The sequence below is a fragment of the Phytophthora sojae genome (assembly GCF_000149755.1).
Source record: "Phytophthora sojae unplaced genomic scaffold PHYSOscaffold_5, whole genome shotgun sequence".
Classification (NCBI taxonomy): domain Eukaryota; phylum Oomycota; class Peronosporomycetes; order Peronosporales; family Peronosporaceae; genus Phytophthora; species Phytophthora sojae.
Window position 1 is genome coordinate 4,803,854 of NW_009258119.1, and position 15,106 is coordinate 4,818,959.

Consider the following 15,106-nt stretch of genomic DNA (forward strand, 5'->3'; position numbering starts at 1 on the left):
GCGCTAGCTGAAAACTGCCTCGTGCTCCAAACGCTGATTCTCTCTGGCTGCGATATGCTCAGCGATGTCGGGATGGATTGGTTAGCGTCCGGGTGCAATGCACTGACCCACCTCGATGTTTCTGGCTGTGTGGCTCTGACCGATCTATCGTTACGTGCGATCAGCGAGAGCATGTTGCAGCTTCGACACCTCAATATTCGGCATTTATCTCGAGTTTCAGATCAGGGTATCCGCCGGTTATCGATGGGATGTCCAGAACTAACGTACCTAGACGCTGAGGGGCTTCCACTTCTCTCGGATCTGCACACTTCGTCTGGCAACGGTGGTGGCGGCAACGAGGTGTACCGTCAAGGCATCGCTGCGCTGGCGGCAGGTTGTTCAAAGCTGAGGCACTTGGACTTGTCCAACTGTGCTGCGATTTCGGATGGAACGCTGCATTGTGTAGCGACATCGTCCGCTGAGCTAACCACGCTCGTGTTGTCAGGCTGCTATCGTATTACCACAACTGGAGTGAAAGACGTCTTAGCTCACTGCACCAAGCTGGTGTCGCTCAATGTCGCGGAGTGCGATCAGGTAACAGATCACGCCTTCACGGATATTCACCACCACAGTCGAAATCACTCTCCACTGAAGGCTGGGATGTCTGGGTATTCATCGAATCAGCTTCATGTGCTTCGTTTACGCGGCACTCGAGTTTCCGACGTGACGTTGAAATGGCTAAGCCGCTATTCGCCGCAGCTTCGTGAGCTGGACGTGTCGGACTGTACTGGGGTGACGGACATGGGTTTGCTGGCGCTCACTGGGGCTACGATGGCCGGAACTCTACGAAGTCTGTGGCTTCGAAACGTTGCTGACATCACGGAGACGGGGGTGTCCTGGCTGGCTGAAAAGTGCACCAAGCTCATGCTGCTAGACCTGACGGGGTGTCCAAAGATCCGCTCGTTTTCGATCAAGGCCCTCGCTTCGTCTTGGAAGTTCGCACTCTACGCGTGTAATGAACAATTCAAAGGCATGACACCTCGCCACCGTGCAGAAGATTGGCTGTTCATCGAAGAGTACGGCAACTGCTGGCGAGCTGCGATTCATATTCAATGCATGTATCGAGCTCGAGTGGCTCGGCGGATCGCGCGTCAGAAACGGGAGGAGCGGTTGATCCTGTGGGTGGCAACTCGGCTCCAGAGTGTATACCGCGGACGCCAGGCTCGGAAGTACGCCATCATCTTGCGCTTTCAGTTCAACAAGGAGACGGAGGCTGCCACTAAAATTCAACGGGCTTATCGTGGGCTTTTAGCGAGGAGAGAGGCCCAGAGACTTCGCGAACTGCGTCATCAAGCGGAAGTACTGCGAGCGGCAAGGACGATTCAAGCTTCCTGGAGGAAAAAGAGACTGAGAGAAAGGTTGCGGAGCCGACACCTCCGCCGTCTAGCATACGAGGACAAGCTGCGTCGCTGTGCTATCCAGATTCAGCGGCGCTGGCGAGGCAAGAAAGACCGCGAACGCTTCAATTTAATTCGCGCTGCAAAGATGGCCAAGGACCGAGAAGAGTTTGAGGCCGCTAGACAGTTGCAGAGCATTTACCGTGTCCGCGCAGCACGCCGAGCCGCGAACCTCAAGCGTGAAGAATTAAGGAACGAGGAGAAGCGACGAGAGCGAGCTGCTATGACGTTGCAAGACCATATAAGACGGCACCGAGCAAGGAAAGAGCTTCGTGCAATGCGCGCGTATGTGGCTGAGGTGAACGGTGCTGCAGCCCGCATTCAAAAGGGGTGGCGAGCGAAGAAGAGGTACCAGGCCAACCAGATCATTGTGATGGTCCGACAGAAGAAGCGCGAGAATGATGCAGCCGTGAAGCTCCAAGCAGCTTGGAAGCGACGGAAAGCGAGGATCGAGGTGAACTTAATGCGCTTGGCACGAGACTTGCAGCAGCAGAAACTTGTAGACGCGGCGTTGATGGTGCAGACGAATTGGCGGGGTAGACATGGTCGGCTGGAGGCACAGGCGCTCAAGCAGACTGCGATGGAGAAAATCACGCAGCTCTTGAAGATCCAGAATCACGCCGTCACGTTCGTACAAGCACACTACCGTGGATGGAAGGGCCGAGAATTGTATCGAGAGGCGAAGCTGAACAAGAAGAAGCGCTGGAAAGAGATCGTCCGCCCTGAAAATGGCGAGAAGTTCTACTATGTGAGTTTTCTGAGGACCACGACCACCGTCTTCGAACTGGTTGAGACTAAGTGCTCGCATTTGTGTTACCGTTCTTGTAGAACCGAGTGACAGGCGAGGTGCGATTCCGGAGACCTCAGGACGTTTTGGATCTGCTACCGAAGCCGCTTTGCGAAAACTGCGGTACAGTCAACCGTGAAGTGAATTTGCGGAGTGTATTGATACTAACCCGCTATTCAATTAAAACTCCCAGCGACGAGTGAGGCGACGATGGAGTGCAAGGACTGCGGTGAAATGTTCTGCGGCACGGTAAGAGTTTGATTGCAATTTATTATCTCGCGTTGACGACACCTTCAACGAAATTTCAAGTGTTGCTCATCATGAAGTTGCACTTGTTGATGTGTTGCGGTACTGTACTGTAGTGCTGGGCCAACGTCCATTCGGGTGGTCGACGCAAGCTGCACGAGTTCCGAGCGCTGTACGACTACTACAACCGGCGCGTGGACTATGGAGATTGGGAGTTCCCCTCGCGGTGGCCGTCCGAGATTGAGCAGGACGAGATGGACGGGTGGGGGTTCCGAACGCACCCGCGGCGCAGGCCGGACGAAGTACAAGGCCCCTGGGAACGCTACGTGGACCCCGACACGAATCGCGAGTGGTTCTACAACCGCGAGACGGAGGAGAACAGCTATACTGCCCCAGAGGGTTTCGCGGTGCAGTCGAGCGGCGCAGACTCAGCCGAGTGGATCAAGTACTACGACGAGAAGCAGGGCGCGCACTACTACTACAACATCAGGACGCAGGAGAGCACATACACTCAGCCAGCAACGTACGCCACGCCACGCCTTGCGCCGGCCTCCGCGGCGGTGCCTCCGACCGCCAACCAAGACGGATGGGAAAAGCACATCGACCCGCAGAGCGGCTACCCGTACTACTTCAACCGGTTGACCACGGAGAGCGTGTTCGCCCGCCCCATGGGCTTCGTGACGACGCGCGAGGCGGACGCGGGTGCGACTGCGCTCGGTTGGGCCAAGTACTTTGACGCGTCGAGTGGCAGCTACTACTACTACAACGCGCAGACCAACGAGAGCCGCGCCGACCGGCCGGACGCGTTTTCGACGCCGCGGATCTCGGCGGAGGACGCAGCAGCGACAGCGGTTGGGGGCCTGGCCGAGTTCTACGACCCGGGCACAGGCAAGACCTACTACTTCAACGCGCAGACCACCGAGTGCCGCCAAGCTGGACGCGACGTGCAGCGCGCGGAGTAATCGGTCGCGAAGGAGAAGCGCAAGGACAAGAGGCACGTTGACGTTGAAGTCGACGCCCTCGTCGTCAACAACAGCCGCGATTGCCCCACGCGCTCGGATACTTTGCGCAGCAAGAGACACACCGCACTATCCTGCGTCCTCTATGCAGCGCGTGTCTCGCCGAAGCGGTCAAAATGGTCCAACCGCGCCGCCGACACGCGCGAGTCACGCCCGGGAGCTTTCCATTTCGCTGCGCGGACGGGAAAATTTCAGTTTTCCGGATCGAAATGACTGGCGTGGAGGCACAGAAGGCGGGTCACGCCACCGCGGTCCGTCACCTTGGTGCTTCCTGGCGCCCTTACAAATCTTGCCGGTCGCATTGCGCTGCCGGCCGGTTGGTGCTCGAGAGCTCTTTTGCATTGCCGGCGACCGGCATTCCGCTGGCGTGTTTGCGGCTGGGCAGGTCTGCCATAATACACCAAAATGGACGCACGCGCACCCAAATCCGCGCGGAATCGCTGTCACACGAGGGCAATCGCTCTCTGGAGAAAACGTCTTGGAATCAACACTCTTCGTGTCGGGAGAGAAGCATGTAGCCATCGCCATGGAGCTAGGAATCCGCTAAAATATATATTAAAAATCGACCTGGGATCTCATACTATATACGGTAGAAGTTACCAGCTCACATTTGCCTACAGCACGGATACTGTGATGCCAGGCGCGCGAAACCATAAATCCGGCGGACGAATGCACAGGCTCGATCGAATATATCACATTATTTTGCCGCAGTGGGTTGGTTGGCTGTCGCTCGAGTCGAAAGTCTCTAGTCTAAGAAAGTCTCCACCCGATGACATCACTTCGCTGCGAGTTGACTCCAGCGAGCCGGAGCGGCTACACGCCATCGCGGGCAACGCTCGGTGGATCATCAGTTGGCGGATTACGGGGCCCAATGCACTGTGGCAGCAGGACAAGCCCCGGAGCGCTTCGCCTGCAGTATAAACGTTATTAGACGACGGCGTCCTGGCGACATGCCCTAGGGGCACGCTGCTTCGTTCGCGTTGTAGTTTGAAGTTGCCGGCGCGTGTTTCTCGCGTTATTTCTTTGCGGTCCCGTTCACTTGACTTGTCGAGTCCCCGGCGTCGATGGGTCCGCGCAGAACGAGTTTTCCGGCACATTTACTTGAGGGCTTGAGGACGCATAGGGCGTTAGTTGAGTCCGTCCCGTTTGCAGCACTTCAACCTGGTCGGGACCCCCGCCCAGCGCGACGGCGAGCGCAGACCACGTCCACTTGACATGGTCTGCAGTCCACAGAGCCCCGAAGCTGCATCATACCGCGCGTTGAGCACCACTAGCACCACTTGACAGCTCTTGCAGCTTGGTCCTCTGACTGCAATTTTCGACCAGCATTTGTGTCGCGAGACCGTCCACTCACGCCTCCGTGAGTTAGAGCACGGCCTACATGTATGGCGATGCGCATCAACACGGCTCTGGATACCTGTCGCGGCTTGCGACTGCAACGACAAAAGAAGAGGCATGAGCCGTCCGGGGTGTAAGCCATGACGGCCATGGAGCTCATTCTGCAATTCCCTGCCCTCTTACCACCCCCATGACGTTCATGGCGCGGCACCGCCCCGCCCAAGCGCAGGACTCGATGGAGAAGGAGCTGAGCGCGTCCAGCGGCCTCACGCTGGGCGAGTCGCCGCAGCACGCGGCCAGTCCGCGGCGCAGCATCTTCCGGCGCCGCAAGGGCTCGGCCGACAGCTGCGCCTCGAGGCTATCGCTCTCGCTCACGCCCGACGACCGGCGGCCCACCAAGCACCTGCCAGTACACGACAAAGGCAAAGGCTGCTCCAGTAGCACCAGCAGCAGCAGCACTAGCGGCGCGCGCCGGCCGCTGGCGCTGCCGCACACCATCACCGAACGACACGGCGGCCAGGAGCTCTGGGTCAAGGCGCCCGTGGTCTCCGGCTCGCTCGAGAAGCGCGGCTTCCGCTGGCGCAGGAAGTGGAAGCTGCGCTTCGTGGAGCTTGACGGCCGGCAGCTCGCGTACTACGAGGACTCGGGCGCGTTCAGCGCCACCACAGCCTCGGCCAGCGGCGTCAAGCGCAACTGCAAGCCCAAGCGCAAGGCCATGCTCACAGCCGACGCCCAGCTGGAGGACGTGGACGACACGACGCTGAGCATCACGCCCGCGCTGGACGAGAAGCCGTGGCTGCTGCGCGCGCGCGACGCCGCCACCAAGCAGCGCTGGCTCGTGGCGCTCTCGGACTGCATCGACATCTTGGTCTGGCTACGTCACTACAAGCTCGGTGCTGTGCTGGGCGTCGGCGGCAACGGCGTCGTGCAGAGACTCGAGGACGAGCGTGACGGGACCGTGTACGCCGTCAAAGTGCTGGACGTGGCCAAGTTCCGGCACCGCGAGCAGGTCGTGGCCGAGGTCGAGATCCTGCGCAACATCACCAACAACATCAAGCACCCGAACCTCATCAAGATCCACAAGGTCTACGAGGAGCACCAGAAGGTCTACATCATCCAGGAAATGTGCACGGGCGGAGAGCTCTACGACCGCGTGGTGCAGCGCGGCAAGTACTCGGAGAGGGACGCGGCCAGCATCATGCAGCAGCTCGTGTCGGCGCTACAGGCGCTGCACGCGCACAATATTCTGCATCTGGACATCAAGCCCGAGAACATTTTGTTCTCGTCCAAGGACCCGGACTCCAAGATCCTGCTCACGGACTTTGGGCTCGCGCGGATGATCAACGGCAAGCAGAACCCTCTGGAGCAGGGCAAGTCCATGGCCGGCACCATTGGGTACATGGCCCCAGAAGTTATCTCCTCGCACGTGTACAGCGAAGCCGCCGATGTCTTCAGCGCCGGCGTCATCCTGTTCATTTTACTGGTGGGGTACCCTCCATTCTACGGTGATTCGGAGGTGGAGATCCTGCTGAAGATTGCTCGCGGAGACTTCACGTTCGACCCGCAGGACTGGGCGCACGTTTCAGGGTCGGCCAAGGAGCTGGTAGCGCGCATGCTGGAAGTGCGCGCGCAGGATCGCATCACGGTGGACGAGGTGCTGGCACACTCGTGGATCACGCGAGAAGGCCCCAACAGGGATAGCGACAGCTCGGTCCGAGACCTGAGCGCCAGCATGATGACCAAGCTGCAGCACTTCAACATTGACCGGAAATCTCAGAGCATGGGCTCGTTCTTGGCGTCTATGCTGGTTGACGACAACGAGGCTGACTTCCAGGCTCTCGTGGATGAGGAGACCGTCGAGATGATGATCCGTCAGATGTGCGTCGATGGCCACAACCGCATCCCGCTACGCGGTGCGCACGTGATCGCGAAGGGCCTTGGCCTCTCGCCCTACATCGACGAGAAATCGTTCGTGCAGTTCCTGGACCAGAACCGCGATGGCTTCATCGACGCGAGCGACTTCTGCGCGGGCGTAAGAGCACTGCGCAACCGCCACCAGTCGTTCGCTACGATGGTGTTCTCGGCGCTGCTGAGGATGAACTCGCCTGAAGAGAAGGGCGATTCGTCCGATGAGGAAGTCCCCGAGTCTGCAGTGCTTACCCGCGAGCACTTTGCTGTGGCGTTCAAGAAGCTGGAATGCCCAGAGCCGCTAGTGGACGTCTTTTTCAAGTTCGTGGACGAAGAGGAGGAGAAGCTGAACGCCACAGAAACTGGAGAAAATTCGTCCGCCTCGTCGTCCTCGTCGTGGTCGGTGAACGAAGCCGAGTTCATGACACTATTTACACAGTTCTCTTTCCTGGGCATGCTGTTCCTGCGCACGGTAAAGGACAACGTGGTCTCCATGGTCAAGTCGCACAGCGTTGATGGCATGCCGCGTATCTCCGAGGACTCGTTTTCCTCGCCGTAGGATACGCACTAACAACCCGAGCAAAACTCTATAGACTGTAACGTAATATTAAAAACCTGGCGTCAAGCGCCAACTTTATTTAATCCGTTTGATCATGTAATGATGCTCAGCTTGGATGGCGTCGTCGAAGGCGTCGACGATGCTGGCGAGTCCGGCGGTGTCGTCCGCTTGATGTCGGCGTCGGGCTCCGCATCGAGAACGCGCGCCATCCAGGCTTGGATACGCGGTAGCGCGTAGTTGTAGCCAACCTCGATGATCTCCTCCATCTTGTTGAACTCGAGCGTGCCGTAGTCCTTGACCGGCGGGCGCAGGTACAGATCAATGCATTCCTCCCTGATGCGGTCCTTGTGCTGCTCCGACGACACGTACGCCAGCGCCGCAGACACGTCGCCCATTGAGGGCACCGCGACAGTCTTGGCGAACGGGTTGAGCTTGTTCCAAAGCAGCCACCACCCGGACAACGCGCTGCCGTAGTCGTAGAAGTCGGTGCGCGACTCGCTGCCCACATCCACGGCGAAGATATACTTGATACCGCCTTCCTCCTTCATGATGTCCGCAGGAAGGTTGTTCATATATCCGCCATCCAACAGAAGCGATCCATTTTCCGAGATCGGGGGGAAGTAACCCTGCAAACTCATGGACGCTCGCACATACTTCCACGCCGGTCCACTGCGGTGCACGCTCATACGGGACTTCGCGATATCCGTGGACACACAGAAGTAATTCAGCATCAGGTCCTCAATTGACAAGTCGTAGAAGTGCGCGCGGATGCTCTTGTTGAAGCGTGTTCCATTGAAGAAGGACGAGATAGGCAGCGTCAAGTCCCGGAGCTTCTCGAAAATGCTGCTCAGACCTGCAGATAGCTGCTTCACCTTGGACTCGATCAGATCGAGGCGGTTGGGGTGAAGCGCATAGATACCTCCAATAAACGCTCCGATGCTGGTGCCACCAACGACATCCACGTGGATACCACACTCCTGAAGCGCTCGGAGCACGCCAATATGGGCCAGGCCTCTTGCACCTCCACCGCCAAGCACCAAACCAACAGAGTTGCCGGTGATTCGTCGACTCAAACGCATGAAATCCGATCGATGATCCTCAAACGGGAGCTGCACGTTGTGGTAGCCGCTGATCCACTCGTATCGCTCCATGGGGAGAATAAATCGAGGCAGCAAGGGGCTATCCATTCGCAGACGCAGCTTCTTCTTCAGTGCATACGAGCGCGAGGACCCATTGGCCTCTTGCTTAGCAGCGGCTTCGAGAGCAGTCAAAGTCCAGTCCTTCTCGCGAACACGCACGACGTTGATTTCGGCATCTCTCTTGTCCCACGCATCCTCGAGAATAGAAATCATGTCACTGACAAATGCCTGCTGCGGGTGGGCGTCCGAGCACAGCAGGAGGACGTGGTCAGCTTGGCGGATGCAGAGCTTAGTCCAAGCCGTCAACTGCGGGTCAGCCTCGTAAATCACAAGTTCATTTGAGCTCTCAATGTCACCCATCCACGCAGTAAGGTTTGCTCTTGAAACGCGCGAATTGCTGATCCACTGGTCGCCCAGGAAGGCCTTGGCTTTCTGCGATGATACTGTTTCCACCGTGGCCAGCGTCTTCAGCGACTTCTCCAAGTGAGAGCAGAACGTCTGAATCTTGGTCTTCTGGGTCAGCGAAATCACAGCAACCGTACCTATAGGGAGGTTGCTTCCAGTCTTCTGTCCGTCGGTAGTGGTAGGCCTCGAGCCCAGAGACAGCAAGTAGTTACTGCGAGCCTTGAGGCCACTAGCATCGGGCTTCAAGGAATCCACGCGAGGGGTCGGCATACGGCGCGCCAGGTTCTTGGTGAATTGAACAAGCACGGTGGGGTACTTGTTGACCACGTAGTCGAACACATTGCGAGACATTTGTGATATTTGGGAGTCACGAATGGCAAACACCGACGAGTTGCTGGCTCCCGCTCCAAGCATGTCCATCGCACCCAAAGTCGCTCCTCGCACCAGTTCATTTGTCGTCTCCACCTCCTTACCACGGTAGCAGTGCACTTGCACCGCTCGCAGGCGGCCACTGATGACTGTGAACACAGAATCGCACAGATCGCCACGATCGAACAGACTCTCGCCACTGTGGAGGTGCAGCCAGTCGAACGATGTATCAGCTACACACACCAAGTCGGAGTACTGCTCAATCAGGTGGCGCGCGCACTTCACCGCTACCGGGTTGATCTGCAACAAGCTGCAGAACAGCGCGTCCGGGATCCAAAGCAGCGTGGTGTCTTCCTGACAAATATTGCGAGTTGCGAAGTAGTGTGATCCAACGAAGCACGTCGAAATACCAACTTCACATCCCTTCGTGGCCTTGTACAGTTCAGCGTACGTCTGGGTAGCCGTGGCAACCTGTACACTGACTGATCCGCTCAGAACGATGTGGACTCCCAGTGCAGTAGAGTCGCCCGGCTCTCGGATTGTCTGCTTCTTGGTACGCTTAATAATCTTAACGCAGCTGGCCAGCGTCGACCTCAGCTCCGAGTCGTGCAAACCAATAGCGTCCGCCACACTTTCCACCAGGTCCTTGACGGGGGTAGCCTCCGCCGTCTTCTCGCCTTCTTCACCGCCCAGCAGGAGCGGGTGCATGAGTGGCGTGGCGCTGATAATCTTCGACGACAGTCCGAAGTGGTCGATCAGCGACTTGGCCGTGATCTTCTCCACCTGACTCAGCGCCGCCTGGGAGAGGCGGTAGAAGGCCTCGGGGTACTTCTCCAGCACCTCCTTGATGGAATGCGTCGGGATCTTGAACAGGCGCGTGCCGTCCTCTTCCGCTCGCGCAGACAAGCTGCCGCACACCTTCTTCACCTGCGCGCTGCACTCTCCATGCTGCAGTTCGTTCACGAGCACCGTCAGCAGCGGCAGCGACGACGTGAGCGTGTCACCACGCCCCAGCAGCTTGGAGAAGCGTTGTTCCTCCTTCTCGCCGTGGATGGACAGCGAGGCGGACCCATTCACGATCAGCAGGATGGATCCATCCAGCTCGCCCTCGTCGAAGATCGTGTCGCCCTTGGAGAAGCGCAGGATGCGCAGATCTCGCGCCAGCGGCTCCACGAACTCGCCGCGCAGGAAGGAAAAGACCTTGGACAGCGTGTCGTAGATGAACTTGAGGTTCTCCGGGCCGCAGTTCTGTCGCAGCTCCTTGGGGAACGTGATGTTGTCTTCGAGCTCGAGCTGGCGGTTCTCCTGCATGCGCTCGTGCTCGGCCTGCAGCAGGTCCGAGAACGACTTGGAGTGCTTCGAGTTGTGCCGCAGCCGCTTGGACGTGGGCGACGACGGCCGCTTCTCCAGCTTGGCGGGCGGCAGCTTGCGCGGCCGGACCTGGCGAGACGCCACCCACACGAACAGCACGCCCAGCAGCAGCGCGACCGCCACCAGCGTGGCGACGCCGCCCACCGCGTACGGGTTCTGCTCCTCCACGTGGCCGCGCACGTCGGCGGCCAGGCGCGACGTCTTGTGCGCCGCCTTGGCGCCCACGCGCGTGAACGCGGCGAGCCGACGCTGCAGCCAGGCCCACAGGTCGGACGAGGCCAGCTCGGCGCGCTGCACGAGCCGCGTCAGCTCCAGCGTCATGGTGGCCGAAATGAGCGGTGGGCCTGCAGTATGCATTGGTGGGCCTGCAGTATGCATTGGTGGGCCTGCAGTATGCATTTATAAGGTTCCCTTTCCGAAAGGGCACCTCCCATAGGTTATATCTGGAGGCCACATAGGGTTCCAGAGGGAAAAATGCTCTTAGTGGCCGTGGGCGTTCTAGAATGGGCGTTCGTTGCGTCCTTGAAGTGCGGACCCGACCAGCTTTGCAGGACCATGAAAACACCTGCAGCTCTGTCGCTCTAAGGTTGGCGGCTCTCCTTGTTGAGTGAGACTCGAAGAGAGCGTCGGTACATGCAGTCTTCCAATACCCAAGCAAGTCCATCTAGCGGTTCATGCTGTAGATTTTTTTCACTTCGACATGCACGGTTTTTTTAAGTCGTAAACGCTCTCTTCATGTATTATACATGTAGCGCATTATTGCTGAGCTCTGGAACATCATCTCCCAGCGATAAACAAAAAACAACTAACCACGATACGTAGTCGACAATTTAGAACGTCATTTCACTTAGGCAGTGACGTTATGTCTACTGTATTGTGACCGGCATGGGGTGAATCACGTTCCAGCCGTAAGAGGTTTTGTAAGATTTGGCATCTCAGCTCGGTTAGCTGTAAAGTGCCCCTGACACCAGCACAACGACAAATGCCCTCGGGGACCAGCACTACGACAAATGCCCTGGAACTGCACTACACTGCACTCTCGTGCAAGGCGCCACAAGTACCACGAATAGTTCAAAGCGACTCGGTTTCAACAGTCTATATTTGCTGAGCTAGCTGCAAATATCCGCAGTGAAGGGCTCACCAGCATCATCGATCGTGGTCTTTACCGCTTGGTACGTCATGAGCGCGGTGCCTATGACCACAGCCGCGCTAATGCAGAGCACGACGATCGATTGACGCCCACTGCGCCTCACGTATGCAAGGATCACCACCTGCGCTGCCGAGGTTACAGCGAAAGTTACTGCGCACAACAGAGCAGCCCAGTCCCACGCGATCATGTTGAACACCGTGTACTTCGCCGTTGCAGCCGCTGAGGAGTACAGGATCATCAGAGCCATCGTGGACGACGCTACTTCGGGCACGATTCCCATCTCGATCCTGATCGGCCCAGTGATGATGCCTCCGCCGACGCCGAACATGCCCGCAACGATGCCTCCAAGCGCACACCCGAGAGGAAAACATATCACAGCCTTTTGCGTCCAACGGATGTCGCCTTCAATGTACAGGTAACCCACGCTAGCTTTGCGCTGATAGGTAGTGCGAGCTGAGCATGATGAAGACGGCCACCCACGGAATCTCCGCCAACAGGATCACCCAGTCGGCCACGCCTCCGCACGACACAGATGCATCACCGATACTCGTAGCAACTACGCCGAGGTAGCATACGAGGATGGCTCCGTGCTTTCTCCAGGCGAAGTGGCGCTCCTGCTCCAGTATTTCTGCGAGCACTTTGCTGGCATCGGCATCTTGTTCATTATCAAGTGGCACGTTGAGTGACACGGCTTGCGCCGATGCAGACGCAGATTTAGCTGCGGAGGCATCGCTGTCAATGGAGGGGTTGGGCGTGAATGCTTGAGCGTATGCGTCGGGGCTCATTGCTGCATCCGCCGTGTCCTTGGAGTCAGCGTCCGCTTGTGCCTTCTTGGTACTCTCAGCTCTGTACAGCTGAATTCCTTTAATCATCATCCGCGTTCCGCTGGCAGCCAGCACCACGACGAATAGCAGCGATACGATGTAGCTCGGCAGCAGCTTGTTGATGAGCGCGCGCCTCCGATTACGACGGGGATCATTCCGAGCGCGAGATCAGCGTCTATCAGCGGTCGGTCTGCAGACGGGTGGCGCTTTTGCATGTTGAACCAAGCGTTCGCCAAAGCTCCGCCCAAGATACCCACGTTAGAAATGGGCGTCGCGCGCTTGATGTCGAAGCCCATGATGAGCACCATGGCCGGTACCATGATGACACCGCTGGCGGACACGGCCATGCCCACAACGATGAAAACAATGGCGAGTGCGTCGTAGGTGTCAATCTCGGACAGGCTCGGCATGGTATCGTCGTCGGTGCTGCTGTCATCGACCGCCACGACGGTCGGGGCCGCGACAACGATGGTAAGCAGCACGAAGAGGACCACTCCAGCCACACCCGGATGCGATGAGCGGAGCCTGGGCGTCAATGACGTTCTCATAGTGGACTGGGGTCACTTGTAGTCCGGAAAAACTGAGAGTGGGGCGGGATCGTGTACGGTATTCGGCAACTCACATTTGTGGCATGAAGCGTCTTACACAACTCACTGCTGGCAGGACAAGTGGACAAGCTGTCTCAAGACCGACGACCATTGTACGAGCTGTTTAGTCACCTCGAGTGATTGGAAGAGTTTTGTGGTGCAAGCGGACGAAGGCTCATGAAAATGCTTAGCCCCGCTGGTACAGTACTTCGAAGTAGTTTCTATCGCCAACACCAACAAGCAATCGTCGGTTGGCAACATCCGCCATAAACCCGGCAACATCCCGAACAAAGTCATAATCAGCTAGCTAGATTACGTGAAGAGCTCTCACAACGCTGTCGTATACTGTACAGCTACTGCATGCGTGCTGGTGCAGGAGTTTCCTTTTCATTTCATTAGGCCGCGATGCTGTTGGCCACCGCGTCTTAAAATTACCGTCAGCGCTATCCTTTTCAACATGGAGTTTTCGCAGACGCCCATCGCGCTTTATTTATTTAAGCGAGATGCAGTCTCGACTTGTTGAGTCTCACTACAACAGTTGCCTGCGGATGATGTTCTGCTCCGGAAGCCCGTGCATGATGTGATGGTCCAGCTAGCAGACACCTCGAGTGGAGCCAAGGTTTGCCACCGGTCACTTGAGGCTCCTCGTAAATGCTGGTGCAGATGCTCAAGAGTGGACGAGACTGGTTGTGATGCAGAGCAAAATGACACGAGTATTGCTGCGTGATTCCTAGTTGTGTTTTAATGAAAGTGGTCTTTGCAGAGATGTCGGTAGATGCAGCAGCATGAGTACATGTTGGCAACATCCCAAAGTGGGAAAGGTAGTGTGCAACCGGATCTATCTAGCTGGGACGAGAACTATTTTACTGCTGCCGTTGCTACTGCGGATCATTCTTCTACCAAACTTGGCGAAGATGAAGTGGGTGAAAGCGGAGCAGCTCCAACTCGTGTCCGCCGCCAGGATGACGTTAAGGCGGTTTCCCAGCGAGTCTCTGGCGCGACCCCGTTTGGTAGTGAAATACACGCTGCACTACTCCTTCACGGAGCGGGGCAACATTTGCCTGCGCTCTGTGGAGGAAACGATGACTCAAATGCTTCTACTCATCGACCGATATAAGCTGGCGCAGTCGCATCTACGGAAGCAGAACCACGGTACTGTTCCGGCACAGATCGACCGAGTCGCCTACAATCGCCACCTTGGTGGCTACTTGGATCTCGACGTCTACGAGGCCTTGGAGCAGCTCTCGAAGCGTGTCCGGCGGCAGCACTTCGGCTTGAAGTTCCAACAGCGGGCGCGGAAGCGCTACAACCTGCTTCTTCGCGTCTGAGACGACGAAATTTGAGATGGACGTCGGCCGAGCTGGAGCTGCTAGCCGACGCGTTGGTCCAGTGTCAGGAGTACGGCTGCTTTAGCGCTCAAGTTTCGCGGAAGTTCTTGTTCCTAGGTGGTGACAAGAGACGCAGTGTGGCAGCAGTTAAGTCGACAACGCGGCTTCTGCGCAACGCGTGGGAGTTTATTAGTGAGCGGTTTAGCTCTTGGTCGCTGTGGTTCGACATGTCGCCTGGTCGGCGCCGCGAACTTCAGGTTGAGTGTCGTGTTAATGCTCGGGGCACTCTGAAGAATATGACCCCTGCAATTTGCCGCAGGCTGGACAACCTTTTCGAATGGAATGACCGCGATTCGGAAGAGGAGGAAGAGGAGTCGGATTTGAGCGAGGACACTCCAGCCCCCAGTGCGCCACAACATCCTGCCCTCAGTGACCGAGTGGACGACCAGGAAGCTGCGAGCGTGAGTTCGTCTACTGGTGGCAGACCCGTTTCGTGTGATCAAGTGGAGTCAGTGGTTCTCCGTGTGTTAAAAGCGTGGGGTCTCATTCAAGGTGAAGGCTGAGAAGCTTCTTAGCCGCAAAAAGCACAAGTCTCAACTTGCATCCAGAGAAACTTCAGATGAATAGTGATTGCTGGATC

General features: G+C 57.4%; 5 protein-coding genes across 5 annotated transcripts; 3 read left to right on the forward strand and 2 right to left on the reverse strand.

Moving 5' to 3' along the window:
- Window positions 1-54: 54 nt before the first annotated feature.
- On the forward strand, window positions 55-3,431 carry PHYSODRAFT_509241 (hypothetical protein; the record flags this gene model as incomplete). The annotated part of the gene is made up of 4 exons (XM_009531325.1): window positions 55-573; window positions 664-2,188; window positions 2,272-2,363; window positions 2,586-3,431. The coding sequence occupies 4 exons, from the start codon at window positions 55-57 to the stop codon at window positions 3,429-3,431; spliced, it is 2,982 nt and encodes a 993-aa protein (XP_009529620.1).
- A 1,585-nt stretch (window positions 3,432-5,016) lies between these two features.
- On the forward strand, window positions 5,017-7,293 carry PHYSODRAFT_506918 (hypothetical protein; the record flags this gene model as incomplete). The annotated part of the gene is made up of 1 exon (XM_009531326.1): window positions 5,017-7,293. The coding sequence occupies one exon, from the start codon at window positions 5,017-5,019 to the stop codon at window positions 7,291-7,293; it is 2,277 nt and encodes a 758-aa protein (XP_009529621.1).
- Window positions 7,294-7,385: 92 nt separating this feature from the next.
- PHYSODRAFT_561594 (hypothetical protein) lies at window positions 7,386-10,898 on the reverse strand (the record flags this gene model as incomplete). Its single annotated transcript, XM_009531327.1, has 1 exon — window positions 7,386-10,898. The coding sequence occupies one exon, from the start codon at window positions 10,896-10,898 to the stop codon at window positions 7,386-7,388; it is 3,513 nt and encodes a 1,170-aa protein (XP_009529622.1).
- Window positions 10,899-11,686: 788 nt separating this feature from the next.
- Window positions 11,687-13,618, reverse strand: PHYSODRAFT_316057 (hypothetical protein; the record flags this gene model as incomplete). The annotated part of the gene is made up of 5 exons (XM_009531328.1): window positions 11,687-12,163; window positions 12,198-12,369; window positions 12,415-12,665; window positions 12,695-13,044; window positions 13,555-13,618. 5 exons carry the CDS (start codon window positions 13,616-13,618, stop codon window positions 11,687-11,689), a joined length of 1,314 nt encoding a protein of 437 aa, XP_009529623.1.
- Window positions 13,619-13,931: 313 nt separating this feature from the next.
- Window positions 13,932-15,029, forward strand: PHYSODRAFT_302284 (hypothetical protein; the record flags this gene model as incomplete). The annotated part of the gene is made up of 3 exons (XM_009531329.1): window positions 13,932-14,057; window positions 14,185-14,389; window positions 14,428-15,029. The coding sequence occupies 3 exons, from the start codon at window positions 13,932-13,934 to the stop codon at window positions 15,027-15,029; spliced, it is 933 nt and encodes a 310-aa protein (XP_009529624.1).
- Between the last annotated feature and the right edge of the window lie 77 nt (window positions 15,030-15,106).